At 48.3% G+C, this 23,476-nt stretch overlaps 1 protein-coding gene across 1 annotated transcript; it reads left to right on the top strand.

Annotated features, from left to right (window-relative positions):
• The first annotated feature begins 8,678 nt into the window (after positions 1-8,678).
• On the top strand, positions 8,679-19,480 carry PRAME (PRAME nuclear receptor transcriptional regulator). Its single transcript, XM_031017088.2, has 5 exons — positions 8,679-9,057; positions 12,751-13,688; positions 16,369-16,666; positions 17,074-17,656; positions 18,561-19,480. The coding sequence occupies exon 5, from the start codon at positions 18,583-18,585 to the stop codon at positions 19,084-19,086; it is 504 nt and encodes a 167-aa protein (XP_030872948.2). The 5' UTR covers positions 8,679-9,057; positions 12,751-13,688; positions 16,369-16,666; positions 17,074-17,656; positions 18,561-18,582; the 3' UTR covers positions 19,087-19,480.
• Positions 19,481-23,476: the final 3,996 nt, after the last annotated feature.

Here is a 23,476-nt window from a genome sequence, read left to right as displayed (position 1 = left end):
AAGATACCAATAAAGTTTGTACTGAATTTAAGCTAAGAAAGAGAAAAAGAGAAGAATCTGTAAGAATTACAAGGGCATAGATTTCTTACCTCCCTCCCTCCCCCAAAACTGGTTATAAAATAGAAGGGAACATTTAAATTAAAAAGGCAATATTACTAATGTACAGAGTACATTAATAAACATTTTTGTCAGAATATTAATGTTCCATAAAACCACAGTGAGCACTTTTTTACTAATTTAATTGCACATTTAACTTTGTTTCATAGAGAAGCCTAAACATATTTAATGAATTCAAGCAATACATCACTTAGCCAAGGAATTGGAATTTTAAAATATTTGCGTGGCGAAATACCAGACGAGTATGGGTAAGTTTATGTATTGCCAGAAGACTTGGATGTTGAATGTTCTGGTTATCTGGTTTACCAAACGTTGGTATATTAGAACTTTGAGATATAGAAGGACATTAAAACCATAATGAGGGGCGCTGGGGTGGCTCAGTCGGTTAAGCATCTGCCTTCCGCTCAGGTCATGATCTCAGGGTCCTGGGATCAAGCCCCATGTCGGTCCCCCTGCTCTCAGTGGGGAGTCTGCTTCTCCCTCTTCCTCTGCCCCTCTGCCCCCGCCCCCCACTCATGCTCTCTCCCTCTCTCAAATAAATGAATAAAATATTTTTAAAAATTAAAAAAATAAAACCATAATGAGTACAATCTAGTACTTTTTGGATTCAGAAAGTACTTTGGTAACTTTCCGTGCTTCAGTGCTGCTGTTATGAGCAATTAACCATTTTTACATGCAGTACTTTAGACATACTAGAGCTGTCTGTGCCATTCTCTTGCTGTCGCTTTTCTATAAAATGAACTCCCCGTGTCAGGTTGAGGAGAAAAAAATGCTGGGTCTTCCAGAAGATAGGTTTTTCCAAATAACTGTAACCATATTTGTCTTTTGTGGGATGCACTGGTACAACGTGGTGAAGGATGGATTGTTGAGTAAGAAAGAGGATTCTAGAATGATCTCAAGCCGTCAGATGGGCAGCTGAAGTGCAGGTAAGAGATATAAAAGGAGAGGAAAAGCCCAAGAGAAATAAATATTTGAGGAAACAGTAGAAGATAAATGTACCAAAATTAAAGAAACATGAAAGGCCTCAGCTGGAAATGGCCCATGAAGAGATAAGAAAAACCCTGCACCAAGACATATAGTAAAATTAAGGGTTAAAAAAAGAATAAAGTCTAAAAATTTCAAGAGAGAAAAAGATCACCTACAAAGGAACAAGAATCAGGCTGACTGCACACACACTTCTGTATGCAAGAAAAAAAATAGAGAGGGCGCCTGGGTGGCTCAGTTGGTTGGGCGACTGCCTTCAGCTCAGGTCATGATCCTGGAGTCCCGGGATCGAGTCCTGGGATCGAGTCCCGCATCAGGCTCCCTGCTCGGCGGGGAGTCTGCTTCTCCCTCTCCCGCTCCCCCCTCTCGTGCTCACTCTCTCTCTCTCTCTCAAATAAATAAATAAAATCTTAAAAAAAAATAGAGAAATATTTTCAATGTAATGAATGGGGGAGAAGTTAAGCCTAGCATTTTATATCCAGCCAAATTTTATGAATGAGAGAGCATAATATTATAGCATAATAGAATCAGTCTCTGTCATAAAGGCCTCAGAAATGTTGACACCCTAGTTCGGCAGGAAGAAACACTTTTGGGAGAAATACCATCATGACTGGCATGTGAGTGGGCTGAATTTCTCATCTAGTTAAGGGGAAGATGTAGAAATCAATTTTTTTTAATTGAGATAAAATCCACATAGTGTAGAATTCCTCACCATCTTATGTTCCCACCAGCAATGCACAAGGGTTCTGATTTCTCCATAACCTCATTCACCTTTGTTATTGTCTAACGTTTTGACTCTGCCATCCTACTGGGGAAGAAGCGACACCTCCTTGTGAAATGGCTAATGATGTTGAGCATCTCTTCATGTACTTATTGGTCATTTGGATATCTTCTTTGGGGAACTGTTTATGCAAGTCCTTTGCCCACTTTTAAATCGGGTTGTTTGTCTTTTTATTGTTGGGTTCTGGGGGTTCTTTTCATACTCTAGACAATAGACTCTTACCAGATTTGCAAATATTCTCTCCCATTCTGTGAATTTTATTTTCACTTTCTTGACAGTGTCCTCTGAGGCACACGGGTTTTAGTTTTCATGAACCCCATTTATCTGTCTCATTGTTGCTTGTGGTTTCAGTGTCGTGTTGAAGAAATATATTTAAGGCCACAAAGATTTGCTCCTATGTTTCCTTCTAAGAGTTTATAGCTTTAGCTCTTACATTTAGGTTTTGATCCATCCAAGTTCCACTTTGTACATGTTGTGGGTGGTTCCTCCATGCTGAGTACTGTGCCAAACTCTGTATCAGGCTCTGATTTTATTAAGTAGATGGTGACCATGTGTCTCAGAACCTCCATCACCGAGCCTGGCTGGGTCAGCACTGACTGGGTCCAGGACCCCGGAGGGAGGGAGACACAGAGAGCAGTCCCCCGGAGCTGAGAGCCACACTGAACGCAGAGGAAGGCAGGAGAGAAGCCCAGGTGCTGTTTACTGAGACCCCATCAGCAGGTCCCCTGGGCAGAGAGGAAGGTAAGAAGGAGCAGACGGGTCAGGCCACGGTGGAGGCACCACAGAGCTCTGGCCCTCAGTCCACAGCAAAGGCTCGTCCCTCAGGTCCCTCTAATACCTGCTAACACCTACGTGGGGGGCGGAGACGCAGAAAGATGCTGCTTCCTGATTGGCCAGTCTGAGCATGGGCTGGGGGAGGGGCTTGGCCTCCTGAAGCCACCTCAGGGCCCGGGGGACAGCAGGGAAGGGGCGCCTGGTCCCATTAGAACCCCGTTGGTCCTGGCAGGGCACAGCTGCGATCAGTCACACCCCAGTGAAGACTATGTTGGTTCAACTACCTTAGAGTCCCCTGAGAAGTCCCCGGTAAGAGGCGCCCACCAGGTGTTCCCTTCAGGACAGCTGCACAGCGCCCCCTGCTGGTCAAAGATGAGCGAGCGCCAGCACAGGGCTTTAACCGGGCTTGGGGTAGAATTCTGTGGGTCGTGAACTTGGGGCGGAGGGGGAGAGGGGAGTTAAATTGTATACTTTTATTACAACTCGCCTCTCACTAAAATTTAGCAGTTCCTTCCGTGGGGAGAGTATAGGCACGAGACCACCGCAGTCTTGGCAATACCTATTTATCGCCAAGAGAAATTGCAGTTACTTTCACATCATGTTACAGTTGTTGACCAATTCCAAACATAGTTTACACTTATCACCACAGTTAAATTCTGGTGGTTAGTAGATTAGAAGTGCTGCTACAATCTCATCATTTGTTCATTCTAATATCCTGATAACTGTGCTTCAATACAGTTAGATTTGTGATCCTGTGTACTTGTTCTCCAGACAAAGACCTCCAGGATACACCTGTAGCCAGACAGGGTTGGATTCATGGACTTGTTGCAATGTCGGATACTGGATATCCTGGGAAGCGGTGGGGTGGCTCAGTAAGAGGGTGTTAGGAAAGAATTCTAGGATTTGGGTTTGCTTTGGGGAATTTTGGAGAGGATTCAAGGGAGCAGGGCTTTGCTGGGTGGCTGGACGCTGTCAGGAAGGCAGGGTGATTCTTTTTTTTTTTTTTAAAGATTTTATTTATTTTTTAGAGAGCGAGCGAGAGAGAAACAGCATGAGAGGGGAGAGGGTCAGAGGGAGAAGCAGGCTCCCCGCTGAGCGGGGAGCCCGATGTGGGACTCGATCCCAGCACCCTGGGATCATGACCTGAGCCGAAGGCAGACGCTTAACCATCTGAGCCACCCAGGCGCCCAGGCAGGGTGATTCTATCATTGAAGAGTGTCCTAATTCTAACCTAAGAGGAGGAGCGTAGAACAGGTATGAAGCTGTAGCCAGTCAAGAAGCAGCAGTCACTCATAGGAGCCACCCAAGGTGGGGGGTATTTGGTCATTTTGTGGTTTGAACAACAGCTCATGTTTTGTCTGTGTTCAGATATGACTGTGGCATGGTCTTGTTTTGTCTTGATCCATCACTGGCCATGTCTGAGGCTGGTGTTCTGTGAAACTGTTTATGTTCGCGGGAGCTGGGGGGCCAGGCCAACTCCCAGTAGCCCAACACCTGGCTGATAGGACCAGCCAGGCTCCCAGCTGTCAGGAGCTAGCTACCTTTCTCTTGCTCACATATATATCTTAAGAAAAAAGGAGCACCTGGGTGACTCAGTTGGTTAAGCATCTGACTCTTGATTTTGGCTCAGGTCATGATCTCAGAGTTATGAGATCGAGCCCTGAGTTGGGGCTTAAGATTCTCTCTCTCCCTCTGCCCCTCCACCCCTGCTCGAGTGGGGTCTCTCCCTCTCTCTAAAAAAGGAAAATGATACTGGTTTTATAAGTATTTTATCTTATTTGTTCATAGATTTGTTCATTCTAATATCCTGATAACTGTGCTTCAATACAGTTAGATTTGTGATCCTGTGTACTTGTCAATGTTCTCCAGACAAAGACCTCCAGGATACACCTGTAGCCAGACAGGGTTGGATTCATTTTATTTATTTATTTGAGAGAGAGAGAAACAGCATGAGAGAGGGGAGAGGGTCAGAGGGAGAAGCAGGCTCTCCACTGAGCCGGGAGCCCGATGTGGGACTCGATCGCAGGACTCCGGGATCATGACCTGAGCCGAAGGCAGACGCTTAACCGACTGAGCCACCCAGGCGACCATGGTTTTATGAGTATTTTAAATTTGCATCAGTGTTATTGTTATGCAGTGCCCAATCTGTCACTTTTTTTTTTTTTTTTTTACTCTACAGTACATGTAGAGATCTCTCTCTGTTTATGGCTGCATAGCACTCCATTACCTGGATGACTGGGTCTCACCCATACCTACTAAACCAGAACATCTGGGGGTTGAAGCCAGGCATCAATGTTTTTTAAAGTTCCCCAGTGATTCCAAGATGCCACAAAGTTTGGAAACCCCTGCCCTGTGTGATACTTCCGCAAATCGTACTTACTGCTTGTTAGAATCACCTGGGAGGTTCTTTTAAAAATCTGTTGCCTAAGAAATGGAGCAGTGGTCATGTTCTAATTCTTTATCTGGGTGTTAGTCACACAGGAGAGTTCCCTTGGTGAGAGCTCATCAAGCTGTACACTTGTGTTTCGTGCACTTGTCTGTAGGCTAAACTTCAGGAAAGCATTTCCAGAAGTCATTCTGTTCTCTGAACTCCTCCCAAACCAAAGAATAAGAACCACCGAGGGTGGACTCAGGCTTTCATAATGTCTAAAGCTCCTCAGTGATTCTGCTGTGATTCTTGCTGCCCTGGAGATTGACCAACTCTGCGGTCACATGCACCTCACATCTCCCCACAAAACAGGGGAAGGGAGGGGCAGGGAACATACCCAGCAGAGCCCCACATGAGAGAGGAGCTGCCAACTAGAAGAAATGGGGGGACAACTCGTTTCACTCATACTGACGGATTGCTCCCAGAATGTTGCACATCATTCTATCGCCACCTACATCATCAGGTCTTCCTAATGTCTGCCACTTTCATAGATTTTTTTTTCTCTAATTTTCAGCATTGTTATTACCATGAAGGTGTGCATTTGGCCTTTACCTCTTAACCTTCTGGGAGCTGCCCATGTATATGTCTGTGTATATTTCCATGAGACCCCTTTTCCTTCTCTTGATTGGTGGTTTTCTCATTTCCCAGAACTTAATCACCTGCCTTGTAAATATCTTGTCCCAGTTTATAATCCAGCATTTACAGTTGTCTCTTTTATTTTTTTGAATAGAAAATTTTAGTTTGATATTCACTGATTTCCTTCCCCTCTGCTTAGTGCCATGCTCAAGCAGCACCTCCAGGTTCCAGAAAAAAACGTTCTCCTGCAGATTACTCATTATCTTTATAGTTTTATTTTAATCCCACTTGGGTTTCTTTCTTAATGCTGTGTGGTACAGAGTCCACCATAATTTTTCTCCCTATGGAGAACCAATTTTAATAATAGCATCAACAAATAATCTTTTTCCCCACTGGTTTTCAGGCACTTTTTTTTTTTGCCTTATATACCAAATGTCTACTTGAAGCCTCTTTTCCATCAGGAGCTCCCTGACCTTGATCCTGTGCCAAGTTCATGACACAGTTGGTGCCCCAAACCCCAAGGCACCTGGATTAGGAAAAGTGCCTGAAATTTGATGAGTCCAGGGGAAATCAAAGACCTTAGTTCTCCCTGCCCTCCAGGTCTTGCTGGGCAGAGACCCATAGGCTTTGGGCCAGAAAGTGGAAGGAAAAGCTGCATTGGAACTTAAGGTCCTGAGAAAATCAGTGTGGCGGGTAAAATGCATGCTACCTACAACACCCACCTCAGCCGGAGAGGGGGGATCTGAGGGGCTCCTGCTGGTTTTGAGCAGGGAGGTCATTTGGAGTTTTTTTTCCCAAAAGATTTTATTTATGTATTTCACACACACACACACACACACACACACACACACACAGCAGCAGCAGCAGAGGGAGAAGCAGACTCCCGGCCAAGCAGGGAGCCCAATGTGGGACTTGATCCCAGGACCCTGGGATCATGACCTGAGCCGAAGGTAGACCTTAACAGACTGAGCCACCCAGGCATCCCTAATTTGGAGTTTCTACTGAGAGAAGCTAGAGGTGTGAATGCCTTCTGCTAATAAAGGAGCATGTCCGGGCTGACAGGCTGGGGGAGGGAAGGAGAGATTGACTCATGGAAAGTGGGAGGTTTCACTGCCATTACCCTGGGAACCTCTACCTCTGTCCCCTGTGAAGACAATATACATTATACCTGCAGACTTTTGAAGTTGGATTTATTTTGGTGGAGGAGAGGGAGTCCTGGGTAAGAGCTAAGATCAGAGGAGGGTGCTCAGCCTCAACTGCTGCAAATGATTTTAGTTGAGGTTGTGTGGTTTACAAGAGGTTACCATGAAGCTGCTCTCTCGAAGGTTACCACGAGGATGCCCATGGAAGGAACATCTCTTGGGTGCAAAGAGCAGGACAGGTACTCAAGAAGGATCCTTCTATAACTTCGCCCAAGGTGAAACACAGTGATTCAGAACCTCTAAGGCCAGCAAGAAACCAAGACAAAACCCAGGGGTGATGGTTCTAACATAGACACCCAGACCCACAAAAAAGCAGCCAGGGCAGTAAGGAGTGTCCTGATCCTGGTCCCTGATCCTGTGAGCAGCACAGTCTATGCAACCTAATTCTAGATGCTGAGAGGAGGGAAGCACATGTCTGAGAACTCAAGATGGAGGTGAAGGTGCCTCCACTGCCTTTTCTCTCCCACTGGGGGTGAGGGAGTGGCCTCCCTGCTAATCTGCTCTCTGATCCCTGACTGCAGTCCTGCCTCAAGCCCAGATCCTTGTGCTGCCAAGGCCACAGCTGGGTGGGAGAAAAGGAAAGCATCTTCTTTACAGAAATGAACGAAGGAATGAATGAGAGAGTGATTCTTTTTTAACCTATCCCGTTGACCCCAGAAAGGCACACGGTGTACACATGATTCTCAATAAATCACCATAGGGTGGATCAGTGCACCCCTATGTCCAAGCCCCTGTTCTACTTTGAAGCAGTCTTATTTAGTGCAGAATCATCATAGAATGCACCAGAGGCACTACCTACAAAATATTTATTCTAGGAAGCGTACATGAATGGTCTACATTCAGGGTTTTGGAATGAATATATATATATATATATAAAACAATATCCTTAATGAAGGTTAATGAAGTTAAGAATGTTCCAGTAGGAGAAAACTATATGGGTTAGACATGAGAAAAGGAAGGGTGTGTGTGGAACCTCCAGCAGGATTCTTGGGAGGAAATAAGGTACAGGAAGCCCTTAACAGGGTGCCTGACACAGGGCAAACGTCTATTAAGAGGTAGTTACTTCTTTCAGGCTCCTGATGCCTTAGGGTAGAAGGTTGAGAACCTGTTCTCTCTACAAAATATGGTTCAGAGCAGGCCTGCTGCAGACCCCTAGTGACTCCACTGGGAAACCAAAATACAAGGTAAAAGATGGGGGTCTTCAAGCTGCTCACTGAGGCAGGGCCGCCTTCCAGCCTTAATCCTTACACCAAGTGCTGGGACTTCTGTGCGCAAAGACCCTTTTCTACGGTTCGGAAGCTCGTTCTGCCCAGTTCCCAGAGGCACCCTCCCAGGGTCCAGATGCCTCCGGGGTCCTCCATGCCCCCTCCTCACTCTCCCAACAGGTCTGGGCTGGCTGTAGGCCAGCACCAGAGCCTGGACGCCCAGTTTGCAGACCCGATCTCACTCAGCCCTCCAGGTTTTCAAGCCCATATGGGCGCTATGACCCGCACACTGCAGTCCGGGTGGGTGCCTCTCTGTCCTTCCCAGCACACTCACCACCCAGGAGATTGGTGCGAGCGGAGCAGGCCCTAACCACCTCCCACGTGATCCCCGGGGAGGAACACGTGACCAGTGTGAGGCTCTCAGGCCCCGCCCAGCCACCCAAGATGCCTTTAGGGGAGCAGGCCCCGCCCCACCTCCCAAGCTTCCCTTGGTAGGAAGCAGGCCCCTCCCCGCCCACGTGACCCGCAGAAGGGGTGGGGAGCTGGTCAGCCCTGCTTCTCACGTGATCCAACGTGAGGTGGAGAAGGCCCTGCCCGCGTGACCTGCGAGAGGCTGCCAGCCCTTCCCCGCCCGCGCCCCACGCGACCCAGGAAGACGCCCGCGCCTTAGGAAGTTTCGAGGCGCTGCAGTCAAGCTTTGAGTCTTCCGTTTTGGGCTCTTTGTGTCGGACGACTTTCATTCCCCAGGTCGCCCTCCTCAGTTGCCTCGTAGGCTTTGGGGTCGCCTGGGTCCTTAAAATGTGGAACAGGAGCTCAGGGCTCCCGCACCGAGGCCTCAGGACGCCGGGATGTGAAGCTGCCTGGGCCCCGGGGTCCGGCGCTCACCTGCGGTTCAGGTGGGCGTGCGCGATGCGGGGCGCACCCTGTCTGCTTTGCTTGATGGGGGGTACGGAGAAGTTCCAGAGGAAAGCCAAATGGGCGGACGTCCAGGTGGGTGCAGACTTCTTATCCCAGGGCCAAGGTAGCCGTTCTTTCTTGCTGTAACCACCTGCGCTGCGTGTTACCCTTGACCAAAGACCGCAGGTGGTGCCCTCCTTGGGAGGCAGCCACCAACGCGGTGGGACAGAGGGCACATGATAGGCCCGATTCCCAGCGTTGCCCGCACCTACAAGGACCTACAAGGATGGGCTGACCCTGACAGCCCGCCATGCCCTGCCTCCAGATGCAGCACACCGCCTGCTGGCATCGAGAGCCATCACTGGTGGCAGGGAGTGGAGCTCAGGTAGCCCAGGCACAGGATGGTGGCCCCACAGTTAGAGCTTCAGCTGGTGGGGAATTGGGATAGTATGCGCATGGAAGGGAGTGCACTAGCGAGCTCAGTAGGTGACGCATTTTGGAAAGCATGACGAATTAGTAATTAGTAATGAGAACGATGGGATTGAATGGCTAGTGCTAGGCTGGGTTAACACCGTAGTAAAGGATAAAGGCAGAGAGCCAACTGGCAATTGAAAGCCACCTTCAGGATCTCCTTGGTAGCAAACAAAGAGGCCTTCATCTTGGTGGGGGTGGGGGGTTCAGGGGAGAAAAGCCAAGGGTCTGGCTGGGACTTAATCTTCGGGAAGTGGAGTTCCAAAGAAGGTTGAACTCCCAGCCACCGCAGGTCTGCTATACCAAAGTCATCCTGGTTGGGAAAGAATGGCACCCTGGCATGTTGAGAGAGTTATCTGCAATAAGGCCCTGTGATCTGAAATTCTCCTTAAGCCTCTGAGCCCGCAGGAGTGGGCCAACCCACCCTATTAAAAACCAAAATCTTGGGGGCGCCTGGGTGGCTCAGTTGGTTAGGCGACTGCCTTCGGCTCAGGTCATGATCCTGGAGTCCCAGGATCAAGTCCCGCATCGGGCTCCCTGCTCGGCGGGGGGTCTGCTTCTCCCTCTGACCCTCCTCCCTCTCGTGCTCTCTCTCATTCTCTCACTCGCAAATAAATAAATAAAATCTTTAAAAATAAAAAAAAAAAAACCAAAATCTTGGGGCACCTGGGTGGCTCAGTCGTTAAGCGTCTGCCTTCGGCTCAGGTCATGGTCCCAGGGTCCTGGGATCAAGCCCCACATCAGGGCTCCCTGCTCTGCGGGAGCCCTGCTTCTCCCTCTCCCACTTCCCTTGCTTGTGTTCTCTCTTTCACTGTCTCTGTCAAATAAATAAAATAAAATCTTAAAAAAAAAAAACCAAAATCTTGAGGCGCCTGGGTGGCTCAGTTGGTTAAGTGTCCCATTCTATCTCCACTCAGGTCTTGATCTCAGGGTGGTGAGGTCGGTCCCTAGGCTGGGTGTGGAGCCTACTTAAAAAAAAAAAAAACAACAAAAACCTTAAAACCTTTTATTTGAATACATTGCAGGGGCATCTTTCACTACGACAAAATACGCTTTTCTTGCTCCCTTCCCCAGTTTCCCTCCTGGCGTGTAGCTAGGGCTGTGTCCAGCCTAACAGCAAGAGATGTGCTTAGGCTGAGAAGGGAGATAAAGGTACCAGACCCTAAAGAAGCTGAAAGACCTAACCAGCATGTACCAGCTTGAGGACTATGTTTGGGACTGGATTATGGGTGCTTGATAAAGGGGCGGGGGGGTTAAGATTGGGTAAGGTGAATTTATAGATTTGGGAGTATTTTTCTGAGATAGAAGATTTAACATCCTCTCAGGGACCCCAGGAGACTGTGTCAGCTTGCTATAAGGATGGATTCCCGGAGCATGAAAGAAAGCAATGACCGGTGCTCAGTGAGGTTGCAGTTTCAGGACTGCTGACAGGTGGCAGCTGAAGTCTGGGCTAGCACAGTCAGGGAAATTGTCACGCTGGTATAGCTGTGCTTACTGTGTAAGGCCAGAAAACCCTAGCAAATGGGTCTATTCCACAGGAAGCCCTGGCGAACACGCCATTTACCAAGGCTCTAGGAATATGCTGATGAGGGGCAGCAGCGTCATTAAACAGTTCAGTGGTGGTGTACCTGTGTAGGCCAGTGCTGACAAACAGTAAGAGGGGCTGTCACAGAGAGAGACTCACTCACAGAAACAGAGATGGTAGTACCCTGAAACAGTTAAAGTCAGGCGGTGGCATCTAACCATCAGAAGCCAGGTTTACCCCGTTTACTGTGAGCATGATGTTGGAGTGGCAGCCAAGGCATCTGACCCACAAAGAGTTACAGAAATGATTTAAAGAACACAGTGTCCTTAGGTGCAGAATGGAAGGGCAGCCACCAAGAGTAATAGTCTTACTATCAAAAGAACTCAAGTCTGGATGGTTAGGAGGCTGAGGGCAGTCAGCCCAATACAAAGGCATGATCCCTTGCCACATTCTAGACCCGAGTCAGTTTTTAGGCCTGAAACCATCTGGTTGAAGAAGAGGCCAGGTCCCCAGAAGGAAGGACCATGTAACTCTATGGCAAGGGGACTCAAATTTTCTCAAAGGAATTTACCCACATTTACTCAGTGTCTCAGTTACCTGTTGCTGTGGAATAAGTTAGCCCAAAACTTCGCAGCCTAATTGGTTCTTTTTGCTCTTATCTCACATGGTTTCTGTGGCCAAGAATTTGGTTGTGGCTTAGCTGGATGGTGCTGGTTCATTGGTGTCTCTGAGGATGCAAGCAAGACCTGGGCTGGGGCTGCAGTCATTTGAAGTTTCAGTTGGGCCTGGAGTACCCACTTCCAAGGCAGCTCCCTCACATGCCCGGTCAGTTTTTGACAAGAGGCCTCATACTTGCCACATGGACCTTTCCATAAGGCCGCTTGTGTGTCTCTATGACATGAAAGCAAGTGATCCAAAGGGAAGCACAGTGGAAGTTACAGTGCCTTTTATGACCTAACTTTGGAAGTCACACACTGTAAATTTCCACAGATTATCACAGGTCTGCCTTATTCAGTGCAGCAGGGGACTTCACAAAGGCGTGAATGGATAGCAGGAGGCAAGAATCATTGTGGCCATTTTGGGCGCTGCCTACCACACATGGGTAAATGTAAACAAGGGGGACTGGAATATACAAGCAATTTGAGGAGTGGATCGGGGAAAGGGCGATATATAAACAAATTGAATATCATTGGGTATAGGGTCAGAGTTGACATTAATATCTGGATGTACAAAACATAAGTGTAGCCCACTGTTAGAATTGGGGGGCCTACGGGGAGCCAGATAATAAATAGAATCCCGGGTCAGGATCCAGCTCACAATGGTAACCCTGTGTGTGTCATTGCCCGGTTTGCAAATGTGTAATTGGAATAAAATATTTGGAAGTCAGTGCAGTACCCACACTGGGTCTTTCATCTGTGGGATAAGAACTATCATGACGGGAGAGGCCAAGTGGAGGCCTCTGTACCTGTTTCCATCCCTGGTCAAGATAGTAAATATGAAACAGTATCACATGGTAGGAGGAATTACAGATAATGTTGTCACTCCTAAGGATGCAGAGGACTAGAGTGGTGGACCTTGTCATATTTCCATTTAATTCAGCGGTCTACCCCTCCAGAAACCAGGTTCATCCTGGAGGTTGGCCAGGATTTCTGTAAACTCACCCGGATAGTAGCCCCAGCCAAAGCTGCTATGACAGATGGGCTTGCTTTGCTCGAGCCAGATTAATGAAGTCTCGGGTATATGGTGTACAAACATTAATTGGCAAATGTGTTCCTTTCTATCCCTATCAGATACCGTTTGCATTCATATGGAACAGGCGAGAGTATACGTTTAATTTTGTCCCAGGATTGTACCCTTCCTCCCTCTGTCATAGTTTAGAGAGATCTGGACCACCTACCACCTGGGCATCCACAGAACATGGCACCGATTCACTACTCTGACAGCATGCTAATCGAGCTAGATTAGTGAGAAATGGCTGGCATGTTGGAGGCCTTGGTAAGAAGCACGCACTGCATCATTGGAGACACAGCGCCTGTGAAGATTCAGGGATCTGCCGCACGAGAACAATTTGGAATGCCCCAGCAGTCAAGGACATGCTGGGTCATATCATCCAAAGGAAAAGATGAATTATCACCACTTGCACCTTCTGTGGCAAAGAAGGAAGCACGATGCCTGGTAGGATTCTTCAGGTTTTGGAGACAACATATTCCATATCTCAGAACACTTCTCTGGTCTGTATACCAGGTGACACAAAAGACTGCCACTTTTTTTAAAAGATTTTATTAATTAGTGCGCATGTGCGCACGAGCAGTGGGAGGGGCAGAGAGAAGCCAACTCCCCACTGAGCATGGAGCCCGATACAGGCTGGATCCCCGGACCCTGAGATCATGACCTGAGCTGAAGTCAGTTGTTCAGCTGACTGAGCCACCCAGGGCCCGAAAAGACTGCCACTTTGAGCGTATCCCAGAATAGGAACATGCTCTGCAGAGTAGCAAAATCTGGGATGCAGTGAGAGCAGTCCTGGAGCTTGGGCCACAAGACTGCGCAGATCTGAGGGGACCGGGGGTATCAGTGGTAGGAAGAGGTACCTTCTAGGGGTCTGGGGCCCGGCCGTGCTGTCTGCAGAGACTCATGCGTGTTTTGTAAAGCAGTTCTGGAGTGCTGCTGGGCCCTGGCAGAGGGCCGTCAGACATGACATGACCCCATGGCCAGAGCTGCTTGTCATGAGGTAAGTTCTGTCAAACCCACCAAGTCATAAAGTTGGTTAGGTTCGGCCGCCATCCATTGTGAAGCAGAGGAGTCCCGTTGAGTTAGAAGCTGGGGCTGTGAGCTGAACACTTTATCCTCTTTGTGTCCAGCACCCAGCTGGTAAGAAAAAGGAGCCCCCATCATGGTGGGAGTAACTGACCCAGATTAGGAGAGGATAGAGCTGCTTTTAAACCAGGGGATCCATTTAGTGGCCTCCAGGTATCCCTTGCCCCATTGTGACAGTAAAAAGACAGGTGCCGCAGCCCTCATTGCAAGAGGCACAGTGACAAGGTTCGGAGCCTTCAGAGACAAGGTGTGAGGCAGGCCACCTGGCACACAGCAAGGACAGCGGAGATGATGGGGACCTTGAGGGAACCTACAACGAATAATGCAGGGAAGACAAGATGAGTATCCATCGCAGCCCAAGACCAGCTGCAGTGGCCAAGACTGTCCTTTACCTCACTAGCCCGCCTCTTCTAAGTCTCCCCCAGGATTAGAGGCCACTGGAATCCCAGAGGAGGAAATGCTTCCCAAGCAGGTGAAGTGCATTCCGGCAGTGCACGTGGTAGGAGTTGGCCAGCAATAGATCCTAGGTTTTGTGGGCAAGTAAAGGAGCCAGAGGCCTTAGCTCATCATATCCTGCTGGGCTGATACCCGTGGGCCTTGGGCTGAAAATCCCGATGCAGTGGAAACGATGCATTGGAACCTAGGAGAAGGCCCTGAGAAATCAGTGTGACTAGTAGAATGTGTGCTTATGACATGCCCCTCCATCATGGAGGGAGGTGGGTGAGGATCCTTTAGGTGTGCAGCAGGGAGATGCTTAGGGGCTTCAGTTGGGAGAAGCTGCAGGTGTGAATGGCTCCTCCTAAGGAAAGCATCTGGCAGGAAGGCGACAAGCTGAGGGAGGGGAAGCGAGATCGTCTCAGAAAGTATGAGGAATTCTCACTGCCGAGTTTTGGGGAACCTCTTCTCTGTGTCTTGTGCAGATATCAGTAGATTATACATCCGTCGTGAAGAGTTTGGTATTGGGACAGACTTTTGCGGAGTGAGAGGGGCATGAAGGAGGGGCAAGGGCAGAGATGCCCCTGAGGGTCGCAGGCATGCAGCATCCCTGGGGCTGTTCCTTCAGAGAAATGGGACATTTCCTGCTTCAGACACAGCCACTTCTGCAGCCAGGGCCCTGGCTGCTTCAGAGGAGCTCTGCTGTCAGAACAATTGGTGGATTGTGACAGGGGCCTGGTGCTCCCTCTCCTGCCCTGTCTGCTCCATACTGCCTACCAGGCCTCAGTTCTGAGCAGGTGCCCCTTCTTACTCATACATAGGTGGAAAATGCTCAGGCGGGTCAGAGTCCAGTGTTTCGGTGGTTAAAATGATCATTGACTGAACCAGCTCTAGCACACACAAGAGCAGCGGGCTGTAGGATGAGGGCTGAGAGCTGCTCCAGGGAGCCGCAGAGCAGAGTCAGGGTGGGACCCAGAGGAAGGTTGGGCCCAGGTGTGGACTGCTGGCTGTGCTGGTGGTGGAGGAAGTGCCCGTGTTTGTAGAGACTCCTCCGGTACCACAGGGCCGGCCACGCTCTCTGGCCCTTGCCCTGGGCCCTGCTTGTGGGCATCACTCCTGAGGCCTTTGCAGGTTTGGCAGTTGATTTCTGACTTCACCGTCCACACAGGCTTAGGTTTTGGCTTCTGTGGACCGCACACTAGTTCCCCTGATCCACCTTTTTCCAGATACCAAAACTTGGCTTTTTCTTGAAGAGCAGGGATGTCTAACTCCTTCTCTCTGACTTTCTGGTTTTAGTTCTTCCTTTACTTCATTTGGGTTTTCGGGTGGCAGCTCAGAGCACTCGTGTTCAGTCTTCCAAGTGTAATCAGAGTGCATGGGTAGATTCTCTACTGTGTCACTCTCCTTTTGTTCCTGGAAGAAACGCTCTGTGATTCTGCTTCGTTATGAGACACTGCTTCGTTCTCTTTAATAATATTTTATTTAGGACTGTTGTATCTACTTACACTTGGGATGGTGCTTTAATTTTCCTTTTTCTTGTCTTTTTTGATGGTCTGTGCAGAATTTTACTAGGCCCACAAGAGGAGATTTACATCTTTTTGATTTTTTGAAAATAATTTTCTTGTCTTTGAATTGCGTTGAAGCCTGGTGGAATGTGAGTAGGAATGCACTCTATAGAGCAGGAAGGAGGCCAGATCTGAACATGTGGAAAGTTTCCATTACTGTTTTAGAAGGCCTGCCTGCCAGAGAAGGCAAACAAAACCTCAGGACCTGAGCTCTTACACTGGACTAGGGTAGGGGATGGGTTGTTCAGTCCTCCTTAAAATCACCTTGGAGCTGGGGATGATCTTGGGCAAAGTTCAGGAAATTAAGTTTGAAACAATTTATGCTCTCTGAAGCACAATAAGGAACAGAGATAAAGCCCTAATTATTCTTTAAGCCAGCTGGGATCAGGGTAAGGGACACTGGGTGCCACCAGCAGAGAGAGAGCAAGCTGCAAATTTAGGACTAGAAGTTGTAGGATGGAAGGAGGGCTGGGAGACCTCCGGGGATCTCACTTCCTGCTAAGAAGGGTGGTGGAGGCTGGGTTGTCCTGGCCCAAAAGAGGGAGGCTGAGGTCTGTGAAAATCCACTCAGGATTTTCCCTTACCTTGCGCCAGGTCAGTGAAGATGAGCGGACAAGACCCTCCCAGTCTCTTGGATCTTGCAGCACAGAGCCTGCTGAATGATGAGTACTCAGCTGTCCGTGCCCTGGAGGAGCTCCCTGTGGGCCTTTTCCCAGCATTGTCCACGGCAGCCTTTGATGGGGGACACACAAAGACTGTGACAGCAATGGTGCAGGCCTGGCCCTTCCCCTGCCTCTGTCTGGGATCGTTAAGAGATCAGTCAATAACTCAAGAAGTTGGAAGCTGTCCTCGATGGGCTGGAATTGGTTCCTACCAATGCTGCATGCCCCAGGTAAGTGGAGAGACGGGGTGCTGGTAGGGGCACTGTGAATTGAGGAAGCAGGAGCTGGATTCAGGGACGTGGGGCCCAAGCATGTGCCACCAGGTACAGCATCGATCATTGTGAGGCCTTGAGGCCATTGCTCAGGGTCCCTCTGAGAAGAGAGCCCTGGGGTGGTTCAAAGCTGATCATGCTGCTGAGGTGGTGAAGAGTGTGGCTAGGTTCCTGGGTGGTATCCCCACACTGTATGAAAGGTGGGCACTGAGGAGGGCCCTTCGAAGGCATAGTGGATGGCAGTGGGCAGGGCTGCTGGCTGGCCCAGAGGCCCCTTCCCAGGGTCTCCTGCTGCTGGTCTCCTGCCAGCCCTGCTCTGCTGGCTGGAAAGTCCCAGTCTCTGCTCTCCTCCTCATTCCCCACAGGAGATCGAAGCTGAAGGTGCTGGATTTTACCCATGACTTTGAGCACTCCAACTGGGAGGAGTGCTCTGAGACTACTCCCGCCCCCTTTGTCATCACGCACATGTTGGAAGAGCCAGAGGCAGAACCGCTGTGCCCAGTTCCAGAGAACAGCCTCCACATCACCAAGAACCCGTGGAAATCCACACAGACCTTTTTCTCTCGGTGGTTTGTTTGGCTTCTTCCACCTGTCGGGGTTCTCCTCGTACATACTGCAGAGAGTCGGGAAGAGCCACGGCTGTCTGCGCCTCTGCTGTCGGACCGTGGTCATCAACCAGGTGCCATTCCGCAGCCTCGTAGAGATCCTGGGAATGCTGGAGCTGGAGACCATCCAAGAGGTGAGGCTTCATCACAGGAGTAGGTTCTGCTTCCAGTCGGACCTCATCCAGTTCTTCACCCACGTAGGGCAGATGAGCAATCTGGGCCACCTCGTCATGAACGACATACCCTGGGATTTCCCTGCAGACTGTTTCTCTTTGCTAAGTCTGCTGGGCCACCTTCAGAAGCTCCATCTCATCTTTGGCTGTCTCTCGGGCCAGATGCTGAGGTGAGTATGCGGCAAGTGGTCTGAAGGTACAGAGGCCAGGATCCCTGGATGGGTGTCTGGGCATTGCTGCGTTGGTGCAGAGAGGTCTGGACTTCCCCTTCTGTGAGTCCACAGAGTCACTGCTGGACCCAGACTCCAAGGCAGGGGTCCTGGGCCAGCCATTGGCTATCCGCTGCTATAGAAGAGAAGGATGCACGTTTGAAACTGGCATCTCATCCATTCATACATTGACTCGCTCACTCATTTCATTCATGCACGTAGTCCATGCCAAGCAGACAGCTAAGAGTGGATATGAAACCCTGAACAAAATCAGGGTCTTGTCTTCCTAGAGTTTCTGTAGAGAAGGTGAATAAGTATGGTAAGTTGTGAGGGTGGTGTTTGAGAGAGGGAACTGCCCCCTCAACATCTAAGCTCAGCTGATTTGGTGAATTCATTCCCCTCATTTATGTCTCACAGACTTCTCTGTGGCAAGCCCTGGAATAGGGAGCTGTTCTCCTGGGGCCTGGTCTTTGAGTGAATGAAAGCATGGGGAACCATCTTCCTGAATCTTCCACGGAATAAAACCTAGGCCTTACCATGTGTAGGAGCTATATCTAAATTTCATTAATTTTACAACACTTTATGGAGCATGAGTAATAATTGTGTTGATGTGGCTCGTTAGGAAGCTGAGGCTAAGAGGTGTGCCTGACACCATACTCTGAAAACAGGTCCTGTGGGGAATGGGGAAATGTTTCACTCTAGGCTCTGTGTTCTTAACCGCTACAGAAGATGGCTCTCACCATTTGCATCCAGACTGAGGTAGGCGTAGTGCAAATTTCTCAGGCCAGATTTCTGGATCTTTCCCAAATGTATGTAGTGCTAGACTCCAGTTTCTAAGAAGTAAACAGTGTCCATCTCTCCACAGTGGCCCGTGAAAACCGCTGGAGATGCTGCTGATCAATGGATGTAGGCTCACTGAGAATGACATTACCTACTTGTCCCAGAGCGTTCATGCCACCTACCTGAAGGAGTTGGTCCTCTGTGGTAATAACCTGTCCCAAATGGTTCCTGGGCCCCTGGAGGTTCTGCTGGGGGAGGTGTCCGGCACTCTGCAGCACCTGAACTTGAGAAGCTGCCGGCTGAAGGAGGCCCAGCCCCGAGCCCTGCTGCCTGCCCTGTGTTGCAGCTCCCGCCTCCGCTCTCTGGTGTTCTACGACAATGTCATCTCCACCTCGGGCATCATGAACATGCTGCAGCACTTGGCAGGGCTGACAGAGCTGAAGCGCGTGCAGTACCCTTTCCCTGCCGAGTGTGTTGTGTACTTGGATGAATACGGGTGGGGGAACCTCAACAGAGTGGCGCTCGCCCGCATGCACGCCAAGTTGCGGGAAATGTTGCAGGCGCTACAGCGGGCCGACATGGAGTTGACGAATTCGGCCTCAGTGGCCTGACTTAGGAAAACACACAGCCGACCTGATGGGGAAGAGGTGCAGCAGTGGGTCCTGGAGCCGGGGCAGTGGATTTCCCGACTGGATGGTGTGGCTTGGAAGAAAACTATGAAAACAAGAAAAAACACAACGAACGCTGTGGTGGGGACTGCTGTTTCTGGATCCACCTGGGGCTCCATTATCCATGACATCGACAAGCAGCGGTCAGAAATAACACTGTACAGGTGTTGTTCTAATGCTGGATATAAACAGAGAGCTTCTCCCAGCACTTGTCCTTCTGGTTTGTTTACCCAATTTCCCTTTCATTTTGCTTCAGTATTCCCACTTTGAACAGCACGCAGTTGGGTGAGTTTCTTCTCAAAACATTTTTTTAATAAAGTGGGGTCATTGACGTGTTCATCAAGGAAATAGATGAATATAAGATGCCGAGCACACAGCTTTCATGCACCTATTTATTCAAATATTTGTTGAGTTCCTGTCTTGTTCAGAAACTGCTTTCACTGAGGGAGACAGTGTAAACATTCAAGGTGCCTACAAAGAACTTAGCTTTGGAAGGGGATGGGGGTACCACTAGACAGGTCAGCAAACCCGTAAGAAAGCTGGTTTCAGAGGAGTGCCATGAGAACAGCAGAATACCTGTATGATGAGGGGTTACTGGAGTGGGGGACTGTGGGGTGATTGAGAAAATATATTGGTTTGTCCTCAGTTCCTGGCACAGAGCTTCTGAAACCCGTGTCATTTCCTAAGTAATAACACTAGGAGCATCCTTTGTTCCAACATTTGGCCTTTGACCCCACCCCCGACACAGGGTTCTTGAAACCCTTATACATTCCTAAGTGATAACGCTAGGATCATCTTTTGTTCTAGTGAGGTGCCTCAGGGTGGGTGCTCAGATGGCTCCCAGATGGGGCTGGTCCCCAGAAAGACCAAGCCATAATTAGAAGCTTAGAATTTTCAGCCCTACCCCTCATCTTCCAGAGGGGAAGAGGGGCTGGAAATGGAGTGAGCTGATCATGTCTACGTGAGGAAACCTCCATAAAACCCCAGTAGTTAGGGGGTTTGGAGAGCTTCCACATACTGGGAGGGTGATGCACCCCAACAGGACGAGGACAGAAGTTCCTGCACTTGGATCCCCTCCCCCCAGACCTCACCCTGTGTATCTCTTCATCTGGCTCTTCATCCTTACTATTTATCATCCTTTCCATAAACTGGTAAACCTAAGTAAGTGTTCCCCTGAGATCTGTGAGCCACTCTAGCAAATTACTCAACCTGAGGAGGGGGTCATGGGAGTCTCTGATTTGTAGCTAAATCAGACAAGTTGTGGGTAACTTGGGGACTTAACTACTTGCTATTGGCATCTGAAGTAGGGTGGGGGCAGTCTTGTGGGACTGAGCCCTTCAGCTGGGGCCCGCCACTATCTCCCGGCGGATGGTGTCAGAGATGTGGTGTGACTTTGTTTTTATTGCAGGGAAAAGTCCCCACACATTTGGTGACCAGAAGTGTCAGAGTGCAATGTTTTGTGTGAGGAGTAAAGGAGACACAGGAGAAAGACTCCCAGCAGGGAAGAACTGGGTTTTTCCCTATGAGGGAGGGAGACAGAACTGGAGTTTTCCTTAACAGTGGCTGCTCTTTTTGAGGGAGTTGGTAGGGGGAGAGCAGGGAATCGAGGCTTCTCTGGAAACATACCAGTAACTGATAGGTGAGTGTGGAGAAGCATCCAGATATCAGGAGAGCTGGGGAGAGCCCTCCCAGGCAGAGAAATGAGAGGTACAGTGAGGAGTCAAGGACATGGAGGATGAAGGCTATGTCAAACCCTTTGATGGTGAAAACGGAGAATCCTCTCTCATGGAGTGGCCCTTTGCATAGAGTCCCCTGGAGAAAAGGAACTGAGCTGAAACAAAGGTGATTAAGGTGGAGGGCAGGGTAATGGAGAAGAATCGTTCTAATTTTTCCTTCATAATAAGTGGTGATACCTAAGCGCGTATCTCTTCCCCACCCTACTTCCTGTCCTGCACTACTTCCCGAGAACTGCCCTTAACTTTCTGGGCCCATTTCACTTCTTTCTCTTATTTCTAACAATTTATACTTTTGTGTTTTCTCTGTCATCTGCAATAGCAGCAGTTTTATTTGCTTATTTCCAATTCTGTGTCTCCGTTACAAGTTTTATTCCTTATCACTCAGCCTAGGATCTCCAATATGTTGATGAGCGAGAGTGGGTGTCCTTGTCTCATTCCTGATGTTGTAAGCTATGTCTCCAGCATATGGCAGTTTGAAATGATGCTGCTTTATTCAGGATGATTTTCACTTTGGCTGTTTTTTTTTTTTTTCCTAGACACAGGTGTCCCCTGCTTTTTGAAAATTTGCGTTATGCCACTTGAGCGAAAGACTTACATTAGTACCTGTTCTCGCTAATCGAAAGAAATCTGAAGAGGATTTTCACTTTTACAAAAACGAAAACATTCAGCGTTTGTTTTGCAGCAAGCCATTATAGAGGCAGCCCACACCCTGAGCAGCGAGAGTGCCCCTGCCAAGTGCCCCCTGGGAACTCCGCTCAGCATCTTATCGTCAAGCCACCATCACTGTGAACTGTGTCTGTGAGCATCTGTGCTTTATCTTGGTTTATTTTGTGCTTTTGTTAGCAAGATGTGTGCTAAAGACAAGTCTAGAAGAGGTTATTTTTTGGGTCTGGGAACACGAAGATGTTTTCCATATAAATTAATGGTATTTGCTGTGCTTTACACAGACATTTCAATTTACGAAAGGTTTCATAAGAATGCTCTACTTTCGGGGGCGCCTGGGTGGCTCACAGTTGGTTAGGGGTCTGCCTTCAGCTCAGGTTGTGGTCTCAGGGTCCTGGGGTCGAGCCCCACGTTGGGCTCCCTGCTCAGCAGGGAGCCTGCTTCTCCCTCTGCCTGCTGCTCGTCCTGCTTGTGCGCACGCTCGCACTCTCTCTCAAATAATTAAAATCTTCAAGAAAAAAATAGAATGCTCTACTTTTGGACAGCAGGGGAAATCTGTAGTCTCTAAAAGTTTAGTAGAATTCTCTGTGAAACTCTCTGGGCTTGGTGCTTCCTATAGGATAGATCCTGATAACTTTCTCTACTCCTTCTATGGAAGTTAATCTGTTAATTCAGTGGCATGTTACATTCACAGTGTTTTGCAACCAGAACTACTATTTTCCAAAACTTCTTCACTCCAAATAGTCTCTTACCTTTACACAGTACTTCCTATCCGCCCCCCCCCCCCATAATGAAGTGGCTTAAAACAACAAATATATTCTCTCACAGTTCTGGAGGCTAGAAGTGTGAAATCAAGGTATTGGCAGGGTCGTGCTCTCTCTGAAATCCCTAGCATATGTTGCCTATTAGACCTTCTGATAGACCTGTTAGACCTTGCCTATTAGACCTTCTGGTAGCCCAGGCAATTCCTTGGCTTGTAGCAGCATGTGACTACAGTCTTTACCTTCATCTTCACATGGTTGTCTTCCCTTCTTGTCTGTGTCCAAATTTTCCTGGTAAGAACACCAGTCATATTGGAGTAGGGGCCAACCTAATCAAGTATGACTTCTTGTTAGATTGCATCTGTGAAGACTTACTTCCAAATAGTCACATTCACAAGTACCAGGAATTAGGCTGTCAGGTAATCTTTCTGGGGGGACACAGTTCAACCCCAACGTAATATGGTCATCTTAATAAGAAGTCCTCCAATTCAACAACATCAGATATTTTTCTATTTCTTTAGGTCTTTAGTTTATTTCTATTTATTTAGTTTATTTCTATTTTATAATTTTGTAGTTTTCAGTGTACAGATATGTCACCTCCGTAGTTCAGTTTATTCCTAAGTATTTTATTCTTGCTGATGCTATTATACATGGAATTGTTTTCTTAATTTTTTTGGTGGTTCATGGCTAGTGTATAGAAATACAGCTGATTTTTATATCCTGCAACTTTACAGAGATAAAATCTTATTTCTTCCTTTCCAATCCATACGCCTTTTAGTTTTTATTTGCCTAACTGCACTGTCTAGAATTTCTAGTACTGTGTTGAATAGAAGTGTTGAAAGCAGACATGCTTGTCTTGTTCCTGATCTTAGGGGACAAGCTTTCAGTCTTTTACCATTGACTACAGCATTGCCTGTGGTATTTCCTTAAAGGCCTTTATTACATTGAGGTATTCTGTTTCTTTTTCTAGTTTATTAACTACTGCTTTTTATCGTAAAAGGGTATTGGATTTTGTCAGATACCCAACAGTCGAAATGATCATGTGAGCTTTTTCCCTTCATTATACTAATGTGGTGTATTGCATTAATTTTTGAATGTTAAACTGTCCCTGCTTTCTGGGGGTAAATTCCATTTGGTTATGATGTATAATCATTTTTAAATGTCGTTAGGGGT

Source organism: Leptonychotes weddellii, chromosome 13 (assembly GCF_054177405.1).
Source record: "Leptonychotes weddellii isolate Sample4059 chromosome 13, ASM5417740v2, whole genome shotgun sequence".
Lineage (NCBI taxonomy): Eukaryota > Metazoa > Chordata > Mammalia > Carnivora > Phocidae > Leptonychotes > Leptonychotes weddellii.
Note: the sequence above shows the minus strand (reverse complement) of the source record. Positions and strands in the feature narration are given on the sequence as shown.